Consider the following 27,131-nt stretch of genomic DNA (forward strand, 5'->3'; position numbering starts at 1 on the left):
GAGGGAGGAAAGCACGGTCAGCCTAGGAGGTGGCACCTGAAGGTTCCTGAATCTTCTTTCTCTATCCCACTCCTACAGCTTCCAGTCCCAAGATGAACAATACCTTTCCTCCCTCCTGGACACCCCTCCTCCCAGCCTCCAGCCCAGTTGTGAGCCCCAAGCCTGCACCTCAGGCTAAGAATTCCTCCAGGCAGGAGCTGGCCAGACAGAGGAGCCCCAGCAGACTCTGGCTTTCAGGGGATGATGGGAGAGGAGGGAAGAAAGCTGAGGGAGTCCCAGGAGGGAAAGCAGTAGGGGAGAGGGGGGGAAATGGTCAGGGGGAGGGGAGCCGCAGAAAGGTGCCCAGTACAGGAAGACTAGGCTTCGAGCCAGGGTCTGGGAATCTGGCTGGTGGCCTCCATAGCAATTCTTCATCCCTCACCCACTCCTCAGCCTCAGGGGAGGAGGTGCAGGACACTGGCAATGATCACTAGAGGTCAAGGACCCCTAGGCCAGCTTGGTCCTGGAGGAACACAGGAGGAAGGGCAGCTTTTGCCCAGGGTTCAAGTGTTTGATTGACGCAGACATAAGAGGGGGCACCTCCACGTGCAGAGGTGAGTGTGGGTCTGTGACCTGTTGTATGTGAGTGATCCAGGATAGGTGATGCACGTGCAGTTCCTATGTGCAGAGACAGGAAACAGGCTGGAAGTTATCAGGGAGAAAGATGGGCCTTATCACTTCTTTTGGGGAAAAGAGGTCCAGAGTGGGGTGGGGCAGGGCTCACCCCACTGGTTCGATACTTCTGCATCCTCCCACCCCTGTCCTGAAGCCCCAGGGGTGAGAAAAGGCAGGGAAGGAGGGGCGGGCTAGCTTGGGGTTGCCACTTGAGCCCAGCCCAAGGCTCCCTGAGAACCACATGCAGCTCACCCCCTGGAACACTCTGTGCCCCTCCTCTTCCCATTAATCAGGGAAGGAGGATTAAACCCAGGTAGGGAGGGCATAACGGGGGGGGAGCCCCACTCTTCTTGCGTCTCCTCCCATCACCTCTCCCTTTCTCTCTCTTTTCCTTCCATGGTTCTGCCCTTCTTCCCTCCCTTTGACGGATTCTGTGTTTCCAATGGTGAGGTATTTAAGACCAGAGATAAGCCGGAGGGTCTAGCTGAAAAGCCTGTTTCCCTACACTGTTGTTTTCCTTGAAGCTTAATGAGTTGGGGAGGACCTCAGGAGGGTGTTAAGGAGGGCTGGGAGAGGAGGCAAAGGCCTGCATCCCACTTCAATGCACCCCTCCTCGCCCAGGGGTGGCCCACGTGTCAATCCCTCCTTCTCTCCACTTACTCCTGGAGGCTTGATGCAGACATCAGGGGAGACCAAAGGTGTGGATCTAGCTCTGAACAGGAAGACTTGTTCTTGTGGCTCCCTGCTTGGAGTGCTGCCTCCGAATTGTCTCCCTCAGGGGCAGACAGTCTGCTCTCACACAGGCCTTCAGGCAGGCAGGGGCCGGGTTCCAGCCTTCAGCAGAGTCAATGACAATGCCAGCATCGGAGCAGGGTCCTTGTTCTCCCACCGCCTGGTTGCCCTAACCAAACGGCGTGGAAGGTACAAGAAGGCATCTTCCCATTAGAGCAGCCATCCCTGATTATCTGCACTCCGCACTTGGAGGGGAAGGTCACAAGGACCTATCGTGACCCATCTACTTGAGTCCCCAGGAGCCCTGCCTGGAGTTACGAGGCGTGGGTGCTAATTCTGGTTGCCGGGTGGACCCCTTCTCTGCTTAGGGAGTGCACGGTGAGAGACGCTGGCCACCCGCTGGGCTCCCACCCCAGCTGACTTTGATTCAGCCCTTCGAACAGCCCGCCTCCCTGGTCCCTCTCCCTCCTCTTTGTGCCCACAAAGAGTAAGACCAGAGACTGGGAAGAATAAAAGGTGGGGCAGCAGGCCCCAGATCCACTGTGACTGTGCCACCTCGCCCTGGCCCACCCTTTCTCCAACTGGGACCACAGGCCCCAGGAGGCACTGGCTTACCCCCCTCTGCTCTTCCCTACCCATACTTATTCCTAGTCTAGAGCTCCTCTTCCTCTCTTCTTAGTCTTTTATAGCTCCCCCTTTTCTCCACTTTCTCCTTCCCACTTTCCCCTCTGGCCAATCTCCACATCTTAATTTCCTTGGACAGTTTGAGACCAATAGAGAACCCAGAGGTTGTGGGGGTAGAGGTACATGTCATTATCTCTTTCGTCCCTGTATGGTGTCAACCCAAAGCCTCCTCTATTAAGGGGACTTGAAGCGACTGTCCCCCAAAGGAGAAAGGAGAAGGGGTCGAGGGAGTGGGCCGAGGCCTCTCCTCCAGCCCTTTGGCACAGTGACGCTCTTACAGACACCTGAGTGCAGAAAGGAAAGCAGGACTCCAGCTTTACAAAATAAAGTGTTTGTTTATTATGAAATTAGAGATGGAGGCCCCTCCCCTTCCTCCCTCTTCCCCTTCCCCAGCTGCCTCCCTCTTTCCTTCCCATCCCTCCCCCTGGGGCCTGGAAAGCACACAAGACGATGCCCAGAGCTAGGATGCCCAGGGCCGGCTGACAGCTGGGCAGAGCTCCAGGGAGGCGGCCACTGGGGGCTGGAGCTCTTGCCCCGGGAGGTGAGCTGGCTCCCTCTCTCTGCTGGAGGCCAATGGAGCCAGGATGAGGCCATGAGTGATGGATGGAACCATGCGGGCAGGTCTGCAATGACAGGAGAGCCCGAGTGAGAGATGGGGCGTGAGGGAGGGCTTTGGGCCACCCCTGTGTTCCACATAGTCTAGGGACACTGACCTGGGGCAGAACATCCCCTGCAGGAGGGTGGGCAGCAGTGGCTGGAAGTTTCTCTTGTTTCTGGGATGGACAACGGAAGAAACCAAAAAGGCAGTCACAGGGACCCACAGAGAATGCGGGCAGATGTGGGCAGGAGACAGACAGAGAGCGTGTGTGCGGGCACAGGCGACAGACAGAGCCGTGAGTGACAGATTTAGAATGGGGGAGACCAAAACAGAGCCACAAGAAAGTGGAATCACAGTGAGAGAACGGAGAGATTCAGAGTCTGAGCCACACAACGCAGACCCAGACAGGGAGAGTGTCAGAGACAGAGACAGAGATCCCTGGAGAGAGACGAACAGACGACTCAGGACGAGGGAGGTAAGGAGGAGGTTGCCCTGGGGAAGTGGGGAGGAGGGACACGGGGATCGGGGAGGCCTGGGGACCCCTGGGCTGCTGCCGCCTGCCTGGACCCCGGGGGCTCACTCAGAGGGCCTGTGCGGCCGCTGCGCCATGGCGGGCAGGGCCAGGCCGGCTCTCAGGGAGCCGGGGGCTCCTTGGCCCCGTAGAGCTCGGCCAGGGTGCGGAAGAGCGGCCCCCAGTCATCCAGCGGCTCAGCGGGGCCCGGGGCGCCGCCGATCTCGCTGCCGGAGCCCAGGGAGCTGAGGGAGCCACAGGAGGAGCCCCGGCCCTCGTAGCCGTACACCTGCACCGAGTCGTAGGGTGGGACGCTGGGGTCGTCGTCTGCCCCGCGCAACCGCAGCGCCAACAGCTGCGCCATGTCGGCGGGGCCGTGGGGCCAGGGCTGGCGCGGCGTCCTGGCCCAGGGCAGCACATCTCGGCGCGCTGTCGGGCCGGGAGCCGGCGGGGCGGCCCCGTCGGGGTTTTGCAGGGCGCTGATGTCGAAGGCCTCTGTGTCCTCCTCGCCGCCGCCCTCGTCGTCGTAGGTGATGATGTTCTCACGCACGTCCTCCTCCTCCAGCACCATCAGGGCTTCCTGCTTCTGGCGTCGCAGGGCCACGAAGAGCACCACCAGGGCTGGGGGAGAGGCGCACACGGGCCGCTGAGCCGGCAGGGCCAGGCGTGGGGCAGCCTGGTTCCAATCAGAACGCCCTGGGGGTGGCAAGCCCTGGGTTTGACATCTGGCAAAGCTCGTTTGAATCCTGACTTCAACCCTTTACTCGCTGTGTGACCATGGAAAGTTGCTTAACTTCCCTGAACGTCTTTCGCCCTTAGATTGCTTGTGTGGAAAAGAGGGAAAACATATTTACCCCTCAGGGTTGTTGAAAGGATGAAATACCAAGTGCTGTGCCCAATGCCACACGGGGCCCAGAGTCAGGGCTCAATAAACAGTTTTTATGGCTCATGACTCTCATTAGATTGACAGGCCAGGGATATGAGGCCAGAGCTTTTGTCTCGGATGCATGAGGCAGTGGGAAAATCCAGGCATGAGGGTTCCTTCGAGACCTAGGATGGATTTCCCTATGTCCAGTGTCCTCGTTCCTCTCCACACACCCTGCAGGCCTGGACCCCACATTTATGTCCCACTGTGGCCTGACTCACCAAGCAGGGTGCCCACACAGGTGACGATGGCGAGCAGGGCCCCGGTGCTGAGCCCAGCAGGTGAGAGCTGAGCCTCGGGCCGGCAGGAGGCCACGGAGCCATCGGGCCGGCAGCGGCACACGCTGACAGTTACTGTGGCGGTGCTTCTCAGTGCCGGCTGCCCCCAGTCCCACAGTTCTATGGGGACCAGGTAGGGGGCCTGGCGGGGCGGGGCGGGGCGAGAGGGCAGCAGCAGGCTGGCAGAGCCATCTGTGGGAGAGGAAGGTGTTGGGTCACCTCCTGGGACACGTTCCCAGTAAGGCCGTTGCAGCCCACGGAGACAGCTTTCTGTGGGGAAGGTTTGCAAAGAGCAAAACCACATCCACCCTGTGTTGGTTTTTTTTTTTTGCCCCACTGCGCGCGCGGCTTGCAGGATCTCAGTTCCCCAACCAGGGATTGAACCCAGGCCACGGCAGTGAAAGCCCAGAATCCTAACCACTAGGCCACCAGGGAACTCCCCAAACCACATCCACCTTCTGTTGGGTGGAGGGCCCAGGTAGGCAGGCAGGGCCGAGGGTGGTAGAGGAGAGGAGGGAAGCAGGCATGGGCACGGTTGTAGGAGGCTACCCACCTTGGTTGTCCCGTACAGTGAAGTTGGCATCAGGGTCTAGAGGACCTTGAAGGGAGATACGGCTATTGTTGCCGACTTCATCTCTGTCCAGGGCCCTGAGGACCTGAATCAGCTGGGAGGAAGAAAAGAAGCCTTGTACGGAGTGGGCAGCTGGAGAGGTCTTGAGTTCCCAACCCCTCTGCCTCAGCGGCTCACCTGGCCGGGGGTTGCAGATTCACACACAAAGGTGTCGTGGGGCTCAGCCAGCTGGGGAGCATTGTCATTCTCATCCAGGGTCCGGATGGCCACTTGCACCCGGGAGGCCTGTGCGGAGCTGTCTGGAGCCAGAAACACAAACACGTACACCCCATGCAAGCACACACAACACACGGGGTGTGTGGGCATGGATGCCACACGTAGCACATAGCATGCATGTGGGATACGTGAGATAATGCATGCAATATGCAAGTAGCAAACAATGTTGTGAAATGAATGGAACGAGTGCATACAGCAGCCATGTGGTACCCAAGATGTGTGCAATACATATACCATATACACTCAACAGGAGTGTAGCACCCATAACATACATATACAATAACCCACATGCAGGGTACACGTGCCATAGAGGAAAGGTAGACAGAGGATGCATACCGGATGCACACAGACAGTAGCCATGAAACATACAAACACATTCATACCATCCATTTGATGTACACTCAGTGCTTTAAAACAAATGCAACATACATGAAGTGAATGTTCGATATATACAGTGAATGTAGTATCACGACCCCCAAGATGCAGAGAATGCGTTTTCATGCACAAAACCGGTGGACACACACACACACACACACACACACCATCAGAGGTCTGGGAGGTTGTGGTGTAGCAGTGAGTATCACTTAGAGTTGACCTTGGGGAGGGAGGAGCTACGTGATACTCAGGGGCAGAGCCAGGCCACCCTGGGTACCACAGCCAGACACAGGCCCCCTCGTCATTGGGTGGCTCCCACCATTACCCTGCCTTGCTTCTCACTGCCAGTGGCATCCAAGAGAAAATGGAAATTATGCATCCCTGCCTGCCCCAGTGTTCACCTCCTCTAGGCTAAACCTCACAGTTCCTTTAGTCTTTTCCCCGAGTTGAGGGAGAGCTGGCTGGCTTTTGGGAAGGTGCTGAGCTGACAGCCTGGGCAGAGGAGCAGACTGCCTGGTTAAAGGGTCTGGGATACCCTGAGATGGGACAGGGCTGGGGTCCATTCCTTCGCTGCAGTTAAGGCCCAGGGCCTGCTAGTCAATACTGGGGTGCAGGATTTGGCAGGAGATGAGAAGACACTGAGGGGAATACACACACACACACACGCAGGGCTACGTATACACAGGCAGCCACAGACACGCTACATATACCACAAATACACACAGGGATGTTCACACAGACAGACACGCATGCACTGCCACAGAGCTGCATGGTCATAAACATAAACCTATCTACATACAATTCGACATGTATGAGAGGCAGTATGGCAGAGGAGATAACAGCTGAGATTCTGCAGCCTGACTGGGACTGAGGCCCCACCACTTAATGTCTGTGTGACCTTGGGAAGTTACTTAACTTCTCTTTGCCCGAGTTTCCTCCCTTTAAAATGGGGGAAAAAATCGTACTTTTTCATAAAGTTGTGGTGATGATTAAATGAATTAACCCACATTTGGTACTTAGAACAGTGTCCGATACACAATAAATAGTAAATTATTACTATCTGTCCACAAACACACGCACAAAACAATATATACAAACAGCTACTTGTATCTATCACTATGTACATCCAATTACACATATGCACAAATAATATAAATACAATTCTATACACTCAACTACGTACACGTATATGCAGCTATAGATGTATACTCACAAACATGGGTATGTATGTATATGTACTTTCCACACGTATGGAATCATACACATGTAAGTACACACCCACGTGTACACACACACATAGCTCTTCACTGACATGTACAAGCACGTATGCACAGAGGGACAACTTCCCTAAACAGGACACAGACGGCAAATGTAGGAGACCCTGAGGCATGAGCAGGCGTGGTGAGGAGAGGTTCATAGAAGGGAGGGAGGTCTAAGGCTGAACCACACTACTGGTGACCGGTGACTGACATGGGCAGTGCATGGAGTTGGTCCCTCTCCCCACCCTTGCGGGCTCCCGGCAGGGCGTCCCAGAGAGGGGTTCCTGGCACCACCTCCCCACCCCGGCCCCGGTCAGCTCCCAGAGGAGGGGCCCAGCCCCTCCCTGACGCCCCTTCAGCCTGAAGCAGAGAGTGGGCCAGGCAGGGGTCTCCCAGGGTGCAGGAAGTTATTCAAGGTTAGGTTTATTTCCGGGTTGGGGAAAGTCAGGTATGGGAGCCAACTGAAGGTGAGGGGAAATGCTCAGGCAGACCCACTGTGCCCAGCCCAGGCAGGAGACAAGAAGGCCTGCCTGGTGGTGATGATGCAGGCTGGGGACCCAGTGGCTGTATGCTGGGTGAGGGTGTGATGGCACTAGCCGCCCTCCCCCACCCTCATACGTCCCCAGGGACGGCCCCTCTGCTGGGAGGCTGCTGCCTCCTCCCGGGTCTCCCGGGGGGCCCAGGACTCCTCACCGACTTCTGTGGCCAGCACTGTAAGGTTGTGCCAGACACGAGCCTCGCGGTCCAGGGGCACTGCCGTGCGGATGGTACCATCTTCAGGCTCGATGGAGAAGCAGTGCTCCGGGTCCGTGTCGGGGAGGATGGAGTATCTGGGGAGATGGAGTGGGGCTGGGGGCTGATCTGCGGCAGGGCCAGAGTTTGCAGCTACCCCTCCCTCCCTCTGTTCACCTTGCTGGGCCTCATGGCTCAGCTGGGCAGAGGGCCTGAGCTGGCCAGAGACGTGCACCCAGAGCCATAGTTCACGTTAGGGTCCCCTCAAAAGACAAATATCCCCGGGGAGTCATCAACATTAAACACCTGTCCTAACATGCCGGGGACTGGGTTTCATGGGCGTGCAGGGAGAGAGACAGAGGTGACGTCGGGTAAACACTGCCTGTCTTTCCGACTTCTGGGGCTCTGCTCTGGGGACCAGGGACCGAAGTTCTAGCCCTGCTCTGTCTCAGGCCAGCTGTGTGACCTTGGGCAAATCTTTTAACCTGTTTCCTCAACTACAAAATGGGAATGACTCCCTCAGTGCTATGACAGGGATGCTGGCTGGGGCGGTGGAAAGAGTGGGTCTTCTTGGGGCCGACAAGTCCGGATTTGAATCCCAGCACTGCTACTTACTGACTGTGCGACCTTGGGCAAGTTACTCAACCTCTCAGGGCCAGGTCTCTAAAGCAGGGGTCCCCAAACCCCAGGCTGTGGACCAGTACTGGCCCATGGCCTGTTAGGAACTGAGCCACACCGCTCGCGTTACCGCCTGAACCATTCCCAACGCCCCCCCAACCCCCCTCCGTCCGTGGAAAAATTATGTTGCACAAAACCGGTCCCTGCTGCCGAGAAGGTCAGGGACCGCAGCTCTAAAGCAACCGGAGCTGACACGGTTACTACGCTTATCTACTATCCGACTCTCACAGGTTGTTGGGAGAAGGAAATGTTATCAAGTGGGTAAAACGTGAAGCGCTGAGCGAGCGGTCGATAGCCACGGCCATCAACTGATCCATCGCCCTCATCAGATGAGATTCCATCTGCTCGCACTGCCACTGGGAGGCGCTACTATCATCCACCCAGAGGGATGGGTGGAGAGTGTGGGAGGGGTTAGCAAGGTCCTCCAGCCCTGCCCTGGCCCCAGGCCTGCAGCAAGGGAGACTTCTGCCAGGAGGTGAGCGCGATTTGCAGTAAAGGGGGCACATCCTCGGGCGGGAATAGCATGCTGCTGGGCCCTGGCCCTGAGCCCGCCTGCACCCCAGCTCACCTGATCGGGCTGGCCTGGGAGTCCAGGTCAGCAGCTGACACCTGGCCCACCAGGGTCCCGGGAGACTTGTTCTCGGGGACTGCCAAGATGTAGGCAGCCTGGGTGAAAGCGGGTGGTTCTGGGGCATCCTGCACAGCCACGCGCACTGAGGCCACGTCCTTGAAGGGCCCTCGCCGCAGGTAGGCTGGGTCGATGAGTGTGTTGGTCGCCTCCACACGGAAGGAGTAGGAGCGACGGGTCTCAAAGTCTAGGGGCTGTGGTGAGGGGGACGGAGTGACTGAGGCAGGGGGGAACCCGGGAGGTGGGCACCAGAGGGGCAGTGGCCTCGGTGGTCGGGGTGGGGTGGGCGCGGGTTACTCGGTCAGAACTCTAGGTCTGCCCCCAGTTCCGTCAGACTTGCTCTGTGCAAAGTCCTGAGCCAGTCACTCCCCCGTTCTGGCCCTTAGGCCCTCATCTGAAAGATGAGGAGATGACCGTAATCTCTAAGCTCCAACACAGGGATCCCGACCGAGCCTGTTCTAGCCCTGTTAGAAGCGTGTCCCATGGGGCAGGAGGCAGGTGTGAGTGGGTCCGCAGCGCTGGCAGACGGGAGGCTAACCTTGCGGACAGTGAGGAGGCCATCTCGACCCCGGGCGTCTGTGCTGATGCTGAAGGCCTCGGACCCCTCCCCATCCAGGATGCTGTATGCCATGAGGGCGTTGTCCCCCAGGTCTGGGTCCTGGGCCCGCAGCCGGCCCACCAGGGTGCCCGGCCCAGCGGTCTCCACCACGGAGAACTGGTACAGGCCTTGGAGTGGATGGAGGGAGACGTTCTGAGAGAGGTCCCCGGTCCTCCTCCCTCCCCCAGCACATCCTTCTCCCAGGCCTGGCTGGGGGAGGGGTGGGGGAGGCTTCTCCCGAGGCTGTAGGGCTGGGGGGTGGTCAAAGGGCGGCTCAGGCGGGGCACTTGTCCCTTACTCTGAGGGAACTTGGGGGGGTTGTCGTTGACATCGCTGAGGGTGACCGTCACCGTAGTGCTGCCCGACAGCCCCCCCATGTGGCCGCCCATGTCCTTGGCCTGAATCACCACCAAGAACTCCTCCTGTGTCTCGCGGTCCATGTTGGGGATGGCGGTCCGCACCACTCCTAGGGGGAGAGACGATGAGTCAGGGGGTGCCTGTCCCCACGGCTGCCCTACCCGCCTCCCAAGCTCTATCCTCACCAGTCTGGGGGTCCACAGAGAAGAAAGGCAGTCCATCCAGCACAGTGTACACCAGCTTGGCACTGTTCCCGTAGCTGGGGTCATCGGCATCGTGAGCAGTCACCTGGATCACTGATGTCCCTGTGGGGGACCCCGGCACTCCGCTCACCCGGGGCAGAGCCAAGTGGGGAAGAAGGGTAGATGGGCGGGACCCACACATGAGCGGGGCTGAATTGCAGGAGGTGGGTTCTGGGGCTGAAAGCAGTCGGGGAAGGAGAGGTGAGGGCACTCTAGGAGATGGGATCCGGGATGTCCAGACCTGGGGTACTCACCGACATTGGACATCTCGGGCACTGTGGCGTGGTAGGGCCCAAGGGGAAAGATGGGTGGATTGTCGTTGATGTCTTGCACCTTGATAATGAACTCCGATGGGGGCTCCAGGGGTCGGTTGGAGGCTCGGTCCACAGCTTGGGCCAGTAGAACATACTGTGCCTTCTCCTCCCGGTCCAGGCTCTTGGTGACATGGATATTGCCTGTGGCCTCGTCAATCACAAATACAGTGCCTGCCCCCTCTCCGGTCAGCAGGTACTTGGTGCGGCCCTCACCCCTGTCCACATCTGAGTGCAGCTGTAGGGATCGGGGAAACATGGCAGCGGGTTCCAAGCATAGGGACAGAAAGTTAGAGTCTAAATCTAGGATTGGGTGGAGTGTTGGGTGTCCTGAGGGACCAAGGTCATTGCAGAAGTGATGAAGTTACAGGGCAGGGCCTTGAGGGTCAGGGTAGACATGGGAGGGGTTGATCCCTACCTTGCCAATAAGGACAGGCTCTGGTCCGGCATATTCCTCAATGACAAAGAACTGGTTCCACACCCAGCTCCGTCGGGTCCGAAGCAGTGCTGGTCCTGGGGCCCCCCGGGACCCTGCCCAAGCCAGGGCTGGGGCTGCCAGGCGCCCCATGCAGCTCCAGCCACCCAGCCAGGTCAGCAGGAGCCTCACCAGGCCCCACATGTTTGGGCTCAGCCAGGGCTCTGTTCACTGCTCCCGGGTGCTGAGGCATGAGCTGGCTGGGGCAGAGGGACAGATGCTTTGGGGCTGCCCCATGGATCCACACCTGCAGGATGCACAGCTGTTTACGGTTAAGGAAACCCTTAAACTCTTAAACCTCCCCAAAGTTAGATGCGGAAGATCACACCTCCAAGGAACCAGACGCCCCACTGCCCAGAACCCAGACTAAGACAGAGAGCAGACAGTCTGATCTTTCCCTCCACCCAGGCTCTGCCCGTATTCACCTCCAGCCCTCCAAGCTGATAAATCTCCGGCCACTCAACTCTGAGTAGAGAAGCTTGGGAAGAAAATAGGAGAGGGGATGCTGGGAGGGCTTGGAACCCCAAACTGGCCCCTCTGCTCCCAGGGTGGGCATGCAGCTTGGGGCTGGAGGAGATGGGGGCTACCAGGGAAAGGGCTTAAAATCCAGGGATTGGGATTCATGGAGGTGGGGTCTCAGTGCGCCTAGGTCAGGCTGAGATGACAAGCAGGGCAGCCTCAGACAGCGTTGAGAGCCTGTGAAAGTCCGTCCTCCACAGGCACTCCGCCTCTCCAGAACCTGCCCCCGGCACACAGCTAGCTGAAGTCCTTGAAGGGGGACTGGGCTCCCGAGGCAGAGTGGGGGGCCAGAGCTGAAAGAAGAGGGGTGGTAGAGGCCGAAGACTGGGGAGGGGGAGCAGAGGCAGACCCAGAGGCTAGAGACACAGCGTGATTAAGGGTGAGACCAAGACTCAGGGACTGTCAGACAGAGACAGAGACAGAATGGCAGCAAGAGACAGGAGGAAAGAGATCAAAGGAGGTAGCCTGGGTGCCTGAAAGGCAGAGAGGAGTCACGGGTACCAGGATTGAGAATGGGTGGAAGAGGGGGCAGAGGGGCTTTCAGTACGTGTGATGACCAGGAAGGGGCAGCTTTAGCTGCCGGGGTCAGACCAGGCCGCCCCGGTGCGGAACTTCATTCTGGGAGAAGGGGCAGCCAGGAGGGGCTGCGGGAAGGAAGCTAGAGGACCCTTCCCACCACTGTCTCCTCCCTCTCCTCCAACGGGCACCCCTCAGGTGGCTGTGGCTGCGCCCCTCCTCCCCTAGAGCAGACATACACCTGACAGTCCTTTCCTTCCCGAGGGAAGAGGGAAGCCGGGGGCCAGAGAGGGAGGCGGGACGGAGAGAAGGAAGGCGATAGAGGACTGGGAAACAGGATAGCGGGAAGGGAAGGGAAGAGGAGAGCAGAGGGAAGGAACGGGGAAGGAAAGGAAAGCGGGAAAAAAAAAGACAGGAGAGGAGAGAAAGGTGGAGGAAGAAAAAGGCAAAGAGGAAGAGATGGAGCAAGACAGGGCAAGAGGGAGAGAGAAGGGTTGGGGAGCCAGGGAAGGGGCAGAAAAGGCAGAGAGAAGGCAGGATGAAGAGAAATCGAGGGAGAGGAAGATGGGAAAAAGAGGGAGAGAGAGGTGCGAGGGAAGAAGGGAAAGCGGTAGAGCGCGGGAGAAGGGGGCCGGCAGTGGGCTCCCAGTCGCGGAGCGCACCGTTCACCGCTCTGAAGACACCCGCAGGCTGCGGGCCCCCTGCTGCCCCTCCGAGGATTCCCAACCGCGGGCTCCAGGGCAGGCGCCCTTACCTGGCAGTGCCAAGGGGCCCAGCCCGGTGGGGAGCGCCCCCGCCCGCCCCCGTCGCCGGGTCCCGGGGGCGCAGCCCCGAGCCGATCGGAGCGGGCGCCGCGGCTCCGCTGCAGGTCTGAGCAGCCCCGGCTAGAACAAGGGAGCGAGACGGAGGGGGCGGGGGAAGGAGGCTCCGCCTGCGGAGGAGCGAGGCGCCTCCGCGCCGCGCGGGAGGGCCCAGCCTCCGACCCTCCCCGGCCAGCCCTGGCCGCGCAGCGGGGGGGCGGGGGCGGTGCCTGCTGCCCGCCCCCTCGGCGCTGCCGGGCGCATACAGATGCGGTACCCCTCCCGGGCCGGGCCCGCAGCGCCTGGAGGGGCACTCGGGCGGGAGGGCTTCCAGGCCACGGCGCCAGGCCGTTTCCGAAGAGCTAGCGGAGAAGGCGCACCCGGGAGCGCGAAGCGGCCCGCACGCCCCCCGCAGCCGGGCGAAGGGCGAGCGCACGGTGAGCAGGGGAATCTGGAGCCCACTGCGGAGGCCCGGCTCGCCGCCCCCGGACCAGCCTTGGAGGCTGCTGTGGACCCCGGCCGTGAGGCGGCAGCATTTTGGGAACCTGTGCAGGGAAGGGTAGCGGGCCGGCTACGGGCTTTAAGCACAGCAGAAAGGTCCAGGGAGTCCGCGGGCTGGGCCCAGGGAACAAACAGGGCAGGGACCGAGGCGACGTCGGCGGGAGGGCACGGAGCCTTTTTGGGAAGCTCATTTACAGGAGCCTACTGAGCGAGCGGCTGCCGCCCCCTGGTGGCAGTTATGGGCGGCACCTTGAAGGTGGTGACCAGGTGACCAAATGCCTCTAGCACAGCACCGGGACACCCCTCTTCCCAGGGCGTCTTTCCCTCGGCCCTCCAGCGAGGAAGATCCACAGCTGTGTGTGGCTAGAGCCGAGGCAGGGATGGAGGGAGGGTGGGAAGTCCCTGCTCCAGGAAGCAGCAGCCTACGTTAAGTGTATGGAACGCAAGCAATGCTGGCTGCTCTGCATGCTGCAGCCTCCCCTTCAACATGGCTCTCACCCAGGCCCTGCCCAAGGAAAGCCACTCAATCACACTAGTTAAAACTAAGTCAGATTTTATTATTTTCCATAGACCACATCATTTAATAATAAAAAAAATAAAAATAAAAATTGAACAAAAGGAAAAGGTGGATATAAAGTGGAACCGGTGGGCAGGAGGCATGGGCTGCAGGACCAAAGAGACTGGGAACTGCAGGGGCCCTGGGACTCAGGAGGAGATGCTGATTCAGCTCATAGGTGACCCAGTCCTGGCCCCGGCTGTTCCCAAAAGGGGGGTGCAAGTACCAAAGGAGGTGGTGAGCAGGATGGAGGAAAAACGAGAGAGAGGTTTGGGGCTCCTGGCTGTTCCCCAGCTCTGGGCCAACCACCTCCCTCCCTAACATAGCTCCTCCCTCTCACAGACTTAATGGGAAATGAGAGGGAGGAGAGGGCTAAGTCCCAAGAGATAGATTACGGGGGTAGGGTGGGAAGATGCCCACTGCTCCATTTGGTATGTGGGGACAGGTGGCAGCCAGACTTCAGCACTGGGCAAATGGTGTGAAAGACCCCTGGTTCCAGGGTGGTGGAGATTGTACCTATCCCTCTGTGGCCTTGAAGCCCCCTGGGGCAGGGTGACCAGTGCCTGCAGCTCTCCCTAGTGTTCTCCCGGCTAGCGGCTAGCGGCGCCCACCCCGGTCCCGCACAGGCGTGCTCCGACTCCGGCTCCTGCTGTGGCGCTTGGTGTCTCTGCGGTCCCTCTCCCTGCCTCGTTCCCGGTCCCTGTCCCTCTCCCGATCTCGATCTCCCCTGTCCCGCTCCCTGTCCCTCTCTCTCTCCCTGTCCCTCTCCCGGCTGTGCTCTCGCCGCTTCTCTCGCTCCAGCTGTCGGGTCCGTTCCCGCTCCGCCTCCTTCTCCCGCTCCTTCTGCTCTTCTTCTTCTTGCTCCTTTCGCCGCTTCTCCCGCTCCTTGGCCCGTTCAGCGCGCTCTGCCTCCTTCTGAACAATCTGCAGCAGGCAGGGACGGCAGAGAACAGGTACCTCAGCCCTGCTCACGAGTCTCACCTGGTCTCCCTGCACCTGGACCCTGCGCTCTTAGCTCGGGACCACTGTCAGCCTTCCCGCTATGCAGGAAGGGGCAGGGCCTCAGCAGTCACATCTGTCCTCGTCTCAGAGCCCCAAGCCCTCCTCCCAGTCTTCATCTTTTATGCCCACGACAGGTAGTGGCACCATCCATGCCTGGCCTCTGGTATTTCCTAAGCTAACTCGATGTGAACAAATCTCTATTCTCTCTAGTGGAGTAGCATAAACCTACAATTCCCAAAAGGCCCATCACAAAGAAACGGAGATTTAAAAAGCTAAAACCCCTAGAAATTAGAAAGAGAAACAGCTGAGCTTATTAAACACAGATTTCTCAGCTAACTAAAATCAACTTCCAAGAAGCACGGTTGGCACCACCAGCTTCCTGGGACACACACAGAGTTCCGATCTCGTGTCTACCTCTATCCTTTATGGGTCTGGCTTCTCTATGGCCCACTCAATCAACTGGGTCTTAAAACTGCCTCTTTCTGTGATGCTTAGCTTCTGCCTTATTATTCTAAGCCAATACCTGGGCCTATTCACTCTCGTAGTCACATGACTCTCCCCTTGCTCACTCCCAAGCCTTGATGTAGCTTGGCAGGTGGTTCCTCCTGAGCTTGAGAGTGCCCCTCAAGGCAGGAAGGCGTGTGCTCACCTGGCTGTCAGTCAGTGGGAGCCAATAGATGCAGGGAGCTGCCTTGGTCTTACGGAAAAGGTCGTCCAGCAGCTTGGCAGGTGGTTCCTCCTGAGCTTTCTCTGAGGTGGAAGAAAGTGAGTCAGACTTGATGCATATGACTCTGTGCCCCGTCCCACCTGGGTCCCTTTCCCACCTACTACTGAGTATGTGTGCCCCCCATAGCGAAGTACCTTTCTTCTCACTCTTCTTTTCTTTAGACTTTGCGCGTTCCTTGCGGCGGCGGTCACGGGACCGTGATCGGGAACGGGGCCCTTCTCGAACTTTGTCCCGATCCCATTCGCGCTCTGATCGCGTTCGCTCCCGCCGCTCCATCTCCCGTTCCCGCTCTGCCCACTGTTCCCGCACCGCCCGCTCCTGCTCCCGCTGCTCTGCCCTGGGGTGCTGTGGTGGCTGGGCTGGGGGCGGGGGCGGGGGGTGCAGCGGCCGTGGTACCCCCTGCTCCTCTGTCTTAGTTTCAGAGGGACGGTCCACCAAGAGGCCTCGGTGATAATCCAGCTGCGGGTAGAGGAGGGACAAGGATAGTCAGGATGAAGATGACATCACTCACACTGAAGGAGCCCAGGTACCAGTGAACAGACTTTGGAGCCCCATGGTTCAACTAAAGGAACCAAAGAGGAGGGAAAAGGAAGCTCAGTGATGGCAGGTTTGGCCGGGATCTCAGCTGGAATCTAGCGGATAACAGCCTCCCCTGCCCCTACCCGCCTCCTTCCTTTCCCTTGGTTTCTTACCTCATCTTGCTCAGCATAGTCAGCACAGAGGAATTTGGGGTTGGACTGGGGCCATTTGACCCCATGTAGAGCTGTGCGGGTGGCAACTGCTTCCTCTACTGTCGAGTACTGACAGAGGGAGGGAGAAGGCAGAGGGTCACAACAGGCCTTCAACCCTTCCCACTTACCACAATGTCCTCAAATCTGCCCACGATGGTCACAAAAGGAAATACAGGCCACAACCTAGAGAATCAGTTTCTTCCCCTCACCGTTACAAAGCAGTGAGATTTGATCTTGTCAATCCAGAAAGCCTCTTCTACCAGAGTTCCTGTACGTCCCAACAATTCCTTCAGTTGGCCTAAAGTGAAGGGACGAACCTGCCAATGAAAGCGAAATTTCAGGGTCTTAAAGAAGGCAAGAACTATACTCATGTAACTAGTCTGAAGGTTTCCCACACCACTGTCACAGGAGTATAGCTTCCAAGTCTGGGTGAGGCCAGAGAGGTTAGGAACCCTCCATCAGGAATGTGAGAAGAGTGGTAACACTGTCTAAGACATCATGGGCCAGGCTCTCTACAAATTCTCAAGACAACCCTGCAGGGTGATACTTTTTTCTCCCCATTTTTCAGATGAGACAGGTTGTGAGGTAAAATAACTCACTCAATGAGTGAGTAACCAGCAGGTCCAGGAGTTGAACCTAAGAAACATGAGTCCAAAGCTCAGACTCTAAACCAAGCTGCACTGTGGGAAAAAAATGACTTACCAAATTGGAGATGTGGACGATGTTACTGATCTTGCCCCGGGGTGGGGAGGGCACTTGAGCAGTCCGGACTGGGTCATCAATTGTAATGGAAACTCCCGACTTCTGCTGGCTAATGGAACGTCGAGTTAAGGTATCTCCTAAAGTCACTATCAAACAGAGCACAAGAATGACTTTCAGCAGGAAGCAATGCTGGCTCTTCCACCTCCAGCAGGACTTTAAAACTCCCTACCAGTAGTCACTGTCCCATCTAAATGTGCTGAGCACCTGCGCTGTGCAAGGTACGGTCCAGGCTGATCTCCTCATTATGGAGATGCAAAAATTAAACAGATTCAAACCTAGCCCTCAAGCAGCTTGATAACTAGGAGAAGACATGTGTAAAATACTAGAACACGAGGCAGAAAACATTAAACGCTTTAAAAGAGGTCCAAATAAAGTGCTCTGGGAATTCAGGCGGCCACATGTTTCACTCATAATGCTGCACCTACCTTTCTTTACTTCATGCTCCACAGGTGGGGGCAAGGCCACCTCTACTGAGACCTGGGGAGGTACAGGGGCTTCTGCTTCAGGCTCCTTCTCTTCTTCCTCCTCTTCCCTCTGCCCATTCTCCTGGCCCTCGGAAGGCACCACCTGTAAGGTATCAGATAACAGACGGATTCTTTTTTTTTTTTTTTTTTTTATTTATTATTTACTTATTTGGCTGTCCCGGGTCTTAGTTGTGGCATGTGGGATCTAGTTCCCTGACCAAGGATCAAACCCAGGCCCCCTGCATTGGGAGCGTGGAGTCTTAGCCACTGGACCACCAGGCAAGTCCCTACAGAGGGATTCTTAAACACCAAACAGGTACATTCTTTTCAGTTTCCGGTTTCTCGGGGAGAGATGGTGGTAAGTCAACCTAACATGCTTCTTCCACTAGGGAGGAAATTTCATTATTATGTTCACCTCCACCAGATCCTGGGATTTGTAGTGCCTCAACTCTGCCGTGAGGAAAACTAAGGCAGGAACTGGCAAATTTTTTCTGTACAGGGCAAGATATTAAACATTTTAGACTCTGTGAGCCATATGGTTGCAGTTACTCAACTCTGATATTATAGCACTTAAGCAGCCGGAGACAAGAGTAAATGAACTGGGCTTCCCTGGAGGTGCAGTGGTTAAGAATCTGCCTGCCAATGCCGGGACACGGGTTCGAACCCCGGTCCGGGGGATCCCACATGCCGCGGAGCAACTAAGCCCGTGTGCCACAACTACTGAACCTGTGCTCTAGAGCCCGTGAGACGCGACTCCTGAGCCCATGTGCCACGACTACTGAAGCCCATGCACCTAGAGCCCCTGTTCTGCAGCAAGAGAAGCTGCCGCAATGAGAAGCCCGCGTACCGCAACGAAGACCCAACGCAGCCAAAAATAAACAAAAAAAGAGTAAATGAACTGGGGTGGCTGTGTTCTTACAGAACTTTATTACAGGCTACAGGTTAGATCTGGTAGCCTGCTGACCCCTACCCTACAAGGGCCAACTCACCCAACCCTCTGCACAGATGGCAGACTTCCCTTCTAGGACTCTGCCTTAGCTCCTCATTCAGTTGCCCACTCTGCATCCATGGCCCCCTCCCCCAAAGTGGGGTGCAGGAGCCTTACCTGAGTGACGGTCCGGCATATTTTCAGCCCCTTGTCATGGGTCCCATCATCACCATTACGCTCTGTCTCATCCTCAGAGATTCGGGAGTCGTCAGCATGAAGATCCACAACAGCCTCCTGCCCCGCCAGGGGTTTGATGTCGGGGATGAGGCTCTGGGACACAGATACCCCCCACCCCGTTACACTGGGCCCATGTCTACTCCCACGTCATGTCTCATCCTCCCTTCCCCGGCCCCTCCCACCTCACCTTGAGTGATTCGGTGGTGATACTGATGGAGGGTTTCTTCTGTGTGGTGGCCGTGCTGGCTCCCCAACGCCGCTTCCGACTAGGCTGGCCCCCCTCTGTGTCACTGTTTCCAGCTGGCACCCCCTTGGTAGCTGCTGTCCCCAAGAAACAGGACCCCACAGTTAGATGCTCTCAGGCCCTCTGCTGGTTCACACCACAACACCCACAGAGAGCCTTCGACTGGAATTTTAGTAAAAGGTTAACTTAAGGAAACCACATTTGGGGACTGGGGAAACCATGCTTCAGAGTAAACAATAAAAGGCCTAGAGCCACTTCCTGAAAGATGAAAACTACTGATCTCTGAAGGCAACAAGGAAGAGCTAACTAGGCTGGTAAGCAATTTAAACTTTTAGTGGTAGAAAAATCTAAAGTACTGGGGAAGACAGATTGAGGATGACATGGGAATGAGAAAAACAAGACTATGTGATACTAAAATCCAAGTTAATTTAATTTTAGATCTGGTCATGCTTGAGGTTATTTTCACACTACAGATTGATATATTTAAAGTCATAAAGACCTATTATTTAAAGACCTATTTAAAGTCATAAAGACCAATGAGTTCCTCATTGGCAAAATGTTAAAGATGTTACTGTTGGAGGTGTGGGCACTCTCATTTTCTCAGACGCTCTCTTAGAATAAAGTGTAAACTGGTAAGCATTTTATCGGAATCCCTCAAACCCACTCCTCGTTCTGAGGGTTCAGACATCTGAAATAATAAAAGCAGGAGGACTAAATAAGAAATGGTAAGACATCTCACGGTGTATCTCATTAGGGTTAAGAAAGAAGTGTGACTGGGGAAAAATAACAAGGATTGTTTGTGAAGTTCTGAATTTTAAAATGAAACACTACCTACGCCCAAAAGATGTAGATTTGCTGGGTGGAGGTGGTGGGATGGCAGGGGGCGACGCAAGAATGCCACTGACAGAGAATGGGAATCTACTTCTCTATCAACTCTGATTTTTATGGTATTCCGAACCTGTATCAGGGATTTGGGGCTAGACTTACAGACAACGGAGATCTTCCTCTTGAATGATTTGGGCAGCGAGCTCTGTATAGAGAAGAAAAGGGGAAAAAAGAGAAAGAGACACACCCCACAGAGAGGGGGGAAAGAGGTTAGATGGGGCAGTCTTAGCATAGGCTCCAAAGACACAGAGAGAGAGAGACACAGAGACAGACAGAGACCAAAACAGAAGCGGCAAACGGCAAAAACGAAGCAGAATCAATGCAAGTTAGAGAAAAAAATAAAACCAAACATCACAGCAGGGAAAAGTCATCTAGTCCATACCACACCTATGTATTAGCTTAACCAGAAATAAGCTGGAAGAAGAATTTCAGTAGCCTCCCAGCCCTTTAGAAGCATTGGTCATGCCCTCTTCCACTGTCTCTACTGGTCGAGAGGATGCCAAGCCCAACAAGCTATGTCCAGAGCTGGGTCATCTGGTCCTTCTAAGGTCTTCCTTGCTAACTCGAGGAAAACACGAGGAAACAAGGAAAACCAACTTTGGGATGGCACTTTGACAACATAACCCTCCTCTTCTTCTCAGTGCCCAGCCTGACATCCACTGACATTGGCTCTGAGCGGCTTGGACAGCAGACTGTTAAGACTGCCCGGATGCCCACCACACTGTGGACGGCAGCACCAGACTCACTGGAGATGAGCCTCCTGAGCCAATTGCCAGCAGAGAGAATTTAAAGGTGTCTTTGGTAAAGACAAGTTTTTATGCAGGGCAGACTGTCCCTAGGGAGTTTCAGACTTTCTGACCACTGTACGGAGCTCTAGCAGAGCCTTTACTGTTTCTTCTCCAAATAGGGCTCATGCCTTAGGGGCTCTGCCAAGGACCAGAAACTTCCAAACTTGCTTTTGAGCAAGTCTCTGCCCCAAACACTCAGTGGGAGAAAGACTGTGGACAGAGCAAAAAGAGGAAGAGAGAGAGCAAAAAAGGGAATAGAGCATTTTAGATTTAAGTGCTTATTTCTGGAAAAACTAAGACCTACCACCCTTCTAAAGGGTAGGGCAGGAACCCTCTTGATGAAATCCCTTTTCCCCATCCACCCCCCAGCCCCGTTTGTGTCGTCTAACCAAGTCTCCTTGGTCTCCGTTAAGGGCCAGCCTGACCCCTAGCCAGGCCGCTCTCGATGGGTAAGTTAGTGAGAAAAAAAAAAAGTCTTAATTAAAACAGGAAAAACATGAACCAAATAAATAAACAAATCCAATAAAGAAATCAGAAAAAAAGATAAAGAAAAAAATTAAAATAAAAGATTAAAAAAAGAGGAGAAAGAAGAAAATAAAGAGGAAAATAAACTAGGAATATGACAAATGTTCCAGGTACCATCTCACACCTGGGATCTTCAGTTCAGCCAATCGCACCTCACTGTGTACTGTATCTAGTCAACCGCCGGTCCAATCAGAATGAGCCCTCCCTGCTAGGCGCTGTGCAATTGGTGGGGGGTTGGGTTGGCAAAAAAGGTGGGCGCACGGCGTGGTGGTCAGCACGGCACTGCCAGAGTCCTCCCAGGGGCGCAGGGGGGGCGGGAGGGAAACGTGTGGGGGGACGCTGCCCAGTTTCCATGATGTCAAGACAGTTCACTGGTGGTGGCCAGGCTCAGCGAGGGGTACGGGGGAAAGGGGGCAGAGACATCAGTCCTGGCCCTGTAGGGGCATCATCTTGCAGTCCCTGATGAGATGGCCTGTATGTAGCAGAAATGGTCCTGGCCTTTTATCGTGAGAGGCAGGACCCTATGTCCATCAGTGGCAAGCTGCAGCAACACCACCACCCAATACTTGGAATCCAGGTGATGACTCCAGAGTCCCTTTCTCCTCTGCCTGTAACTGGGGAGGGGGTCCTCTCACCGAGTGGGATCATGGAGCCTCTGTTGAAGGCAGCCTGGGGGTAGTAGGTGGGTAGCCCCAGGACCTGGCACACATTCAGCAGCAAGGTCAGAATACTTTTCTTCTGAGAGTGGTGTGTGGCATCTCCTCAGGGACTCCAGCTGAGACAGCGGTTCCAGTCAGGTGGGTGGATGAGCCCCTGCCTCCAGGGATGGAGGAGAAGTTGGAGCAACCAACATATGCTGCCCTTCACCATGGACAACAGGGACCAAAGGAAAGTCCATCTGATGAGCAAGTGGTGATACATGGCTGGGCTGTCATCAGCCTTAAATCTCTGGGCTCAGACCCTAGACTTCTCTGCAGGGTTCCTAGTCGTCACAGCTTAAGCGGAGAGCCCCATTCAGTATTTTACAGCATGGCACTGTGATCACAAACATTGACTCTTTAGGAGGTCTTGGTGCCCTAGATGGGGATCCCAACAGTCTGTAGCAAATAAGGCAACCCAGAGTCCTCAAAAGGGCAAGGGCGTGTGGGCAGGCGCCCCAGCACTGACACAAGCTCTTCTTGGGGTGTCCCAAAGAGGGAGATGATGCAAGTCCACCCCTTTCCAAATGCTTTTTGCTTTCTCAATACAAGTCTCTCCAGAACAGTGCTCTTCTTGGCCCCCTGATGTAAGCAAGGCAGGGAGGCAAAAGGGGGCCCATCACAGGATCCCATACACATGCCCCCCTCTGGCCAAGACACCTGGATAGCAGACTCGGCTGACTGGGCAGCTCAGGAGCAGCGGGTGGGTCCAGAGGAAGAGGCGGCATCAGCGATTGGCCAGTTGGGCAGGGTTATATTTTACGGGCGGATTACCGTACATGAGGTACTTGGACAAAGTTTTACGGGGAAGAAGGACCTTGTAATAAATAATATTCTGCACATCAAATCACGTTCACCGGCCCCCACCCCCGCAACACACACCAAAGAAAGGCTACACACACAACAGTCCCTCCCACCCTATTACCCTACTCCCAAACCCAGCTAATTCTTGCTCTAATTACTTTAAGAGCCAAGAAGACTTCGCTGGCTCTGATGGGGGGAGCCCCCTGAATTGGGTTCAGGACACAAGATAAGATATATGCCAAAAAAGTAAGTAAAGAGGTCACAAAAATGGGGAAGGGGCCTTTGGGATGACCCCAGGGGCTGGCTTCTAAGTAGCTACATCTCTGCAATGAGACCACTAGGGGGCAGATGAGGAACAAAAATTCCTCAGCATGGTGGTCAGCTGAGAACCATCACGGCCCACTAGATGGCGCTGATCTCCAACACACTTCTAAAAAGGAGGGAAAGCTAGAGGGGTTACCACAGGGAGAAGCTAAAGAAGGTAGCCGGTAAAGCTGAGCCTGGGTCTTAAAGGGCCATTAACTGACTTTCCCGCTGGTTACAAACTTCCCCACCTGCACTACTTCCCCAACAAGGAAAGGGGAATAAAGGAGCCCTGTTCCCATCACAAGGGGTCTCCCTTGCTAAACCAGCGAATTCTCCCTTGGCCCTATCCTGATCCAAGTCTTTGCCTAGTCCCTTCTTTAAGCTATCCCACTGTGTACGAGGGATCACCGGAGTGCTCTATTCTTTCCCCCAGGTCCACTCCTGCCCACCCACCCCAGCAGGTGGCTTGGATATTTACCTCTTTCTTCTCCTCATCCTCGGCACTGCCCTCTGGGCGATCATCATTGCTGACTTGGTCTGCAATAGGCATGGGGGGCTCTGGAACCTCATTTTCAGGTCTGTTTTCACTTGTGTCCATGGTCACTTCCTCCTTCTCCTCACTGTCAGTATGGGGAGAGGTTGGGAGGGAAGGGCAGGAAAGAACCAAGGGGAAGAGAGAGCAAGACGTTAGGTTTTGGGTCAAGGAAACCCCCATGCCTCATCACTTGGGTGGGATTGGGAGGGCTGCTTTTTAGATCAGACTAGAGACCTTGTCCCCCCAGGAAAACCAGGAAACGGTTTTCCTAGGGGAAAGAGCACAGATCACAGCAACCACATTCACTCACTGCCCAGATGGGATAAAGCTGTGATGTGTGGGGTCAGGGCTCCAATGTTCTTAGGTAATTCACCAGAGTACCCCTATATGAAGAGGAGAAACGTCCCTCTCTGCAAAGTCCCTCAAAAGTAACTGTGATTTGCCTACAACCCCGTGGCCTCCCTAGACCTGGGCGCAGACACCTTTACTTAGCCAAGCTGCATGAGAATCTAAGGGAAGCCTGATTCCTTAAAAAGAGGAGAAAGAACAGCCAGGGCTGTGGCAGATGATCCCAACCTTGGGTTTAATCAACTGCTTCGTAAGTAAAAGCCTACTGACCCTCAGGGTCTGCAGACACCAGGAGTGGAGAAAGGGTGGGGGTGAGGGCTGCAGGGAGAGGAAGGCTGGCGAGGGTTCAAGCTTCAACAGGGACCCCCTCTAATCCAAAAGGAAAAACAAAAACTGCCAGACAGAGTATGAAAGCTCAGAGAAGCACCAGGCCACTTTTACCTGCTCAGAGGTGTAGGAATTGTTCTTACATTCGGCCTTCGCCCAGTTTCTCCCACTCCCTTATTCCAACTTCCAAGAGATAAAGAGAGCAGGCCTCCCAGTCAGGACACACCCTCCCCTACACCACGCATCCCCCCCACAAACGCTGAACCCACTCCCCCACCCCTCTGAATCACACAAGTCAGCTCCCATTGCAGGCAACGAATCCCAGAGGTTCACTTCAGATAAACTATCTTCCCATCTTCTTTTTTCTGTCTTCATCCTGAACTTCTTAACTCTAATCTCATCCCCACTACCACCCAAACACTGAGGGGTAAAAAAATCAAATCAAGATGATCAGGGGCCTAAGTCTCAAGAGAGGAGAAAGCAAGCCTCCCCAGGCTGACCATCACCAGAAAATTCGGCATTCTCTGACAGGCTGCCTGACACCCAGAGGTCAGAACAGCCTCCCCAGAGCAGGCAGGGAGGGATGCATGGGAAGAGGGGGAGGAGAAAATCGGAAATGTGCCCCCAGCTAATAGGCTCCCACAGAAACACGAGATTCAACTGCCTAAATCTAAAGAAAAGTCTTATCCAAAAAATACCTATTTCCCACACAGAGAGGGCAAGTGGGGCCAATTAGAAACCGGGCAGGAAGGACAAAGGGGGAAAGCAGAATGACTGAAGACAAATCAAAACGAAAAGACGGAATGAAAGCCACGGGGAAGAGAAGGGAGATGAGGGGAGCTAGAGTGGTGGGGAAAAGGGATACATGGAAATGTGAAGCTCTCACCCTTCTTTGCTTTCTGATAACATGATTTTTTTTCTCCCCCTGGAAGTGCTGTTTATCCCTTTCTGGAATGGAAGAAATAACAAAAACCAAACAAAAAAATCCTAAAAAATTAAAAAAAAAACCAAAACACCTTCCTTGTCCCAAGATCCCACCACCTCCTCCCCAACCACCCGATCCAGAGAGAGAAAATCGAGATGCAGCAACTGGGGATCCAAAAAATGGTAAATGGAAGGGGAGATGGTGGTGGTGGTGAGGGGAGGCTAAAATAGATCTGGCTTTTAAGAGATAAGCGTTAAGTCCTCACGGCAAACCCCGAATTCAGCTGGATTGGTCTCTCTGGAGAAGGAGGAGGAAGAGGGCCAGGCTGCTGGTAGTGGCTGGCTCTATTGTATTGGCGGAGCGGCGGCGATCAGCCGGAGACATGCAGGGGAGCCATCTTGCCACTTACCCAGCAGCCCGTGTGTGCGGATGGGGGAGGGCCCTGCTGCAGCAGGGGAGGGGAAAGAAGAGAGGGAGGGCGCTGAGTGAGCAAGGCTCTTATCCTCTGGCAGGCCACAAGGAGCTCACTGCTGGCTCAAAAGGCCTGGCCTTTTTCCTTCTTTTCTCAGGTTACAACAGCTACCGAGGCCTAACCCCACAGGGAGAGGGTGCTCTCTCCTCCTCTTCCACGGGGGCGGGGGAGGGGGCTGGGTGGAGAGGACATACAAAGTTACAGCTGCTTGCTTGGAAGATTCCAGAGAATAGAAGGAAAGGAAACAGCAGAGCTGGGAGTGAAAAATGATAAGAAGGAAGATAACAAAGCCAAAGTTGCAAAGAGACAGAGGGGAGGGTCACGAGCACGTTTTAAGTGCCCACCTTCCTCTGCCTGAGAAGCCAGGCATAGAACACTGAAACCAGATCAGCTGGTTCAAGGTGGGGCGGTGGGATGAGATTTGGCACTATCCAGTCACTGTATGGTAACTGGCTGCTCACCACGAGCAATGACCACGTATCCTTTCTTCAGGGAGATGGAAGGAGTGGATAAGGAGAAAGTTCCTTTTTGAATTACCAGTAGAGGAGGGGAGAGGTGTCTCTGAAGAGAAGACAGACAACTTTGTTTCACAGAGTCTTTAATAAGGTCACCCTGCCCCAGGGTCTGCAGGAGCCAGAAAGGAAACGGATAAACAGGGCAAGGGGACCTTGGGTAGAAGGGCTCCAAAATGAGGGCTCTGAAGTAGATAAGAAACTGAAATGAGAGGACTGTTATTGGGGACAGGGGTGGTGGTGGTGGGGTGTGTGCCGATCTGCTGGGCAGAAAGTGGGAACTAAATGGAAATTACTAATCAGGGGCATCTTCAGAATAATATAAAATGGGAAGCTGCCTCTACCCATTCAATAAAGCACTCAGTAGATGCTCAAAATGCCCATTTGTTGACTGCAAAGGTGCTCCTTTTGTATCCCAGTGGCAGTAAAGGTTTAACACTAAGACAAGCTTCTGTGTACTTAACCAAAAACTTAGTATTATCTCATTTATAATACCAGAGCGTTTAGTTAAAACTGAAATTTCCTCCCTGCTGCTTAAAATCTTAAACTTACATGTCAACTGCATGCTAAAGCAGTCGCGTTTATACATCAGACTAGAGTTCCTTTTCACTGAGTGGTCCCTGGCTGCTCAGTAAGGTTGAGAGCTCTGGAGTCAAACTGGCTAGGTCTCAATCCAGGCCTCAGCCCCACCCCGCACACAAGTAGCATAATATTGGGCAAGTTCCTGATCCCCTCTGTGTATCAGTTTCTTAATCTGTAAAGTAGGGGTAATAACAATACCTATCTCATCTAACAGTGTGATAAAGATTTGCTCTTAGGAGTCTGGCTTGGAAGACACCCCAAGTCAAGGTAAGGATATGCATAAAACACGTGTACGTTTAATAGGCCATTATCTCATTTGGTGACACCTAGGGAGCTTTTTTTTTTGAGCATCCTCAAAGAGTAGACTGCTCTTTCTCTGATGTAAAGGCACTAATTGGTTTGACAGGTTCTCAGCAATGCCCTCATCACTGTCTAGTACCTGCTGGTTTACTTCCCCCTCACCTCTACCCTGCAGAGTTCCTCAAGGTCAGAGACTGCATCCCTTGACCCCTAGCCTGGGGCCTAACGCAAAGAAACGCTCAGTAAATATTTC

At 55.1% G+C, this 27,131-nt stretch overlaps 2 protein-coding genes across 9 annotated transcripts in view; both read right to left on the bottom strand.

Annotated features, from left to right (window-relative positions):
• Positions 1-2,385: 2,385 nt before the first annotated feature.
• On the bottom strand, positions 2,386-12,809 carry CDH24 (cadherin 24). Of its 3 annotated transcripts, XM_029239569.1 has the most exons (14): positions 12,674-12,794; positions 11,310-11,362; positions 10,828-11,131; positions 10,353-10,647; positions 10,042-10,161; positions 9,798-9,965; positions 9,440-9,627; positions 8,842-9,095; positions 7,557-7,693; positions 5,131-5,252; positions 4,936-5,047; positions 4,326-4,574; positions 2,784-3,875; positions 2,470-2,693 (listed from the first exon to the last, which is right to left on the bottom strand). In XM_029239569.1, the coding sequence occupies exons 3-13, from the start codon at positions 11,026-11,028 to the stop codon at positions 3,301-3,303; spliced, it is 2,421 nt and encodes an 806-aa protein (XP_029095402.1). In that variant the 5' UTR covers positions 11,029-11,131; positions 11,310-11,362; positions 12,674-12,794; the 3' UTR covers positions 2,470-2,693; positions 2,784-3,300. The 3 variants fall into 3 exon arrangements, with proteins under 3 accessions (XP_029095403.1, XP_029095402.1, XP_029095401.1); XM_029239570.1 differs by lacking the exon at positions 11,310-11,362 and having other exon boundaries at positions 2,386-2,693; positions 2,784-3,800; positions 12,674-12,809; XM_029239568.1 differs by lacking the exon at positions 11,310-11,362 and having other exon boundaries at positions 12,674-12,797.
• Positions 12,810-13,756: 947 nt separating this feature from the next.
• Positions 13,757-27,131, bottom strand: part of ACIN1 (apoptotic chromatin condensation inducer 1) — a 33,189-nt gene continuing 19,814 nt past the window's right edge. For 2 of the 6 annotated variants that reach the window (XM_029236824.1, XM_029236822.1), the window contains 11 exons: positions 23,356-23,497; positions 19,859-19,901; positions 18,815-18,948; positions 18,568-18,720; positions 17,424-17,565; positions 16,939-17,084; positions 16,446-16,553; positions 16,198-16,305; positions 15,640-15,964; positions 15,428-15,528; positions 13,757-14,700 (listed from right to left, as the gene is read on the bottom strand). In XM_029236824.1, coding sequence (XP_029092657.1) covers positions 14,374-14,700; positions 15,428-15,528; positions 15,640-15,964; positions 16,198-16,305; positions 16,446-16,553; positions 16,939-17,084; positions 17,424-17,565; positions 18,568-18,720; positions 18,815-18,948; positions 19,859-19,901; positions 23,356-23,497 — 1,729 coding nt within the window. In that variant the 3' untranslated portion in view covers positions 13,757-14,373. Of the gene's footprint in view, positions 14,701-15,427; positions 15,529-15,639; positions 15,965-16,197; positions 16,306-16,445; positions 16,554-16,938; positions 17,085-17,423; positions 17,566-18,567; positions 18,721-18,814; positions 18,949-19,858; positions 19,902-23,355; positions 23,498-24,973; positions 25,258-27,131 lie in introns of those variants that run through there. The other 4 variants (XM_029236827.1, XM_029236823.1, XM_029236825.1 and 1 more) reach the window with 4 other exon arrangements.

Source organism: Monodon monoceros, unplaced genomic scaffold, assembly GCF_005190385.1.
Source record: "Monodon monoceros isolate NGI ecotype Baffin Bay Population unplaced genomic scaffold, NGI_Narwhal_1 Super_Scaffold_21, whole genome shotgun sequence".
Taxonomy (NCBI): domain Eukaryota; kingdom Metazoa; phylum Chordata; class Mammalia; order Artiodactyla; family Monodontidae; genus Monodon; species Monodon monoceros.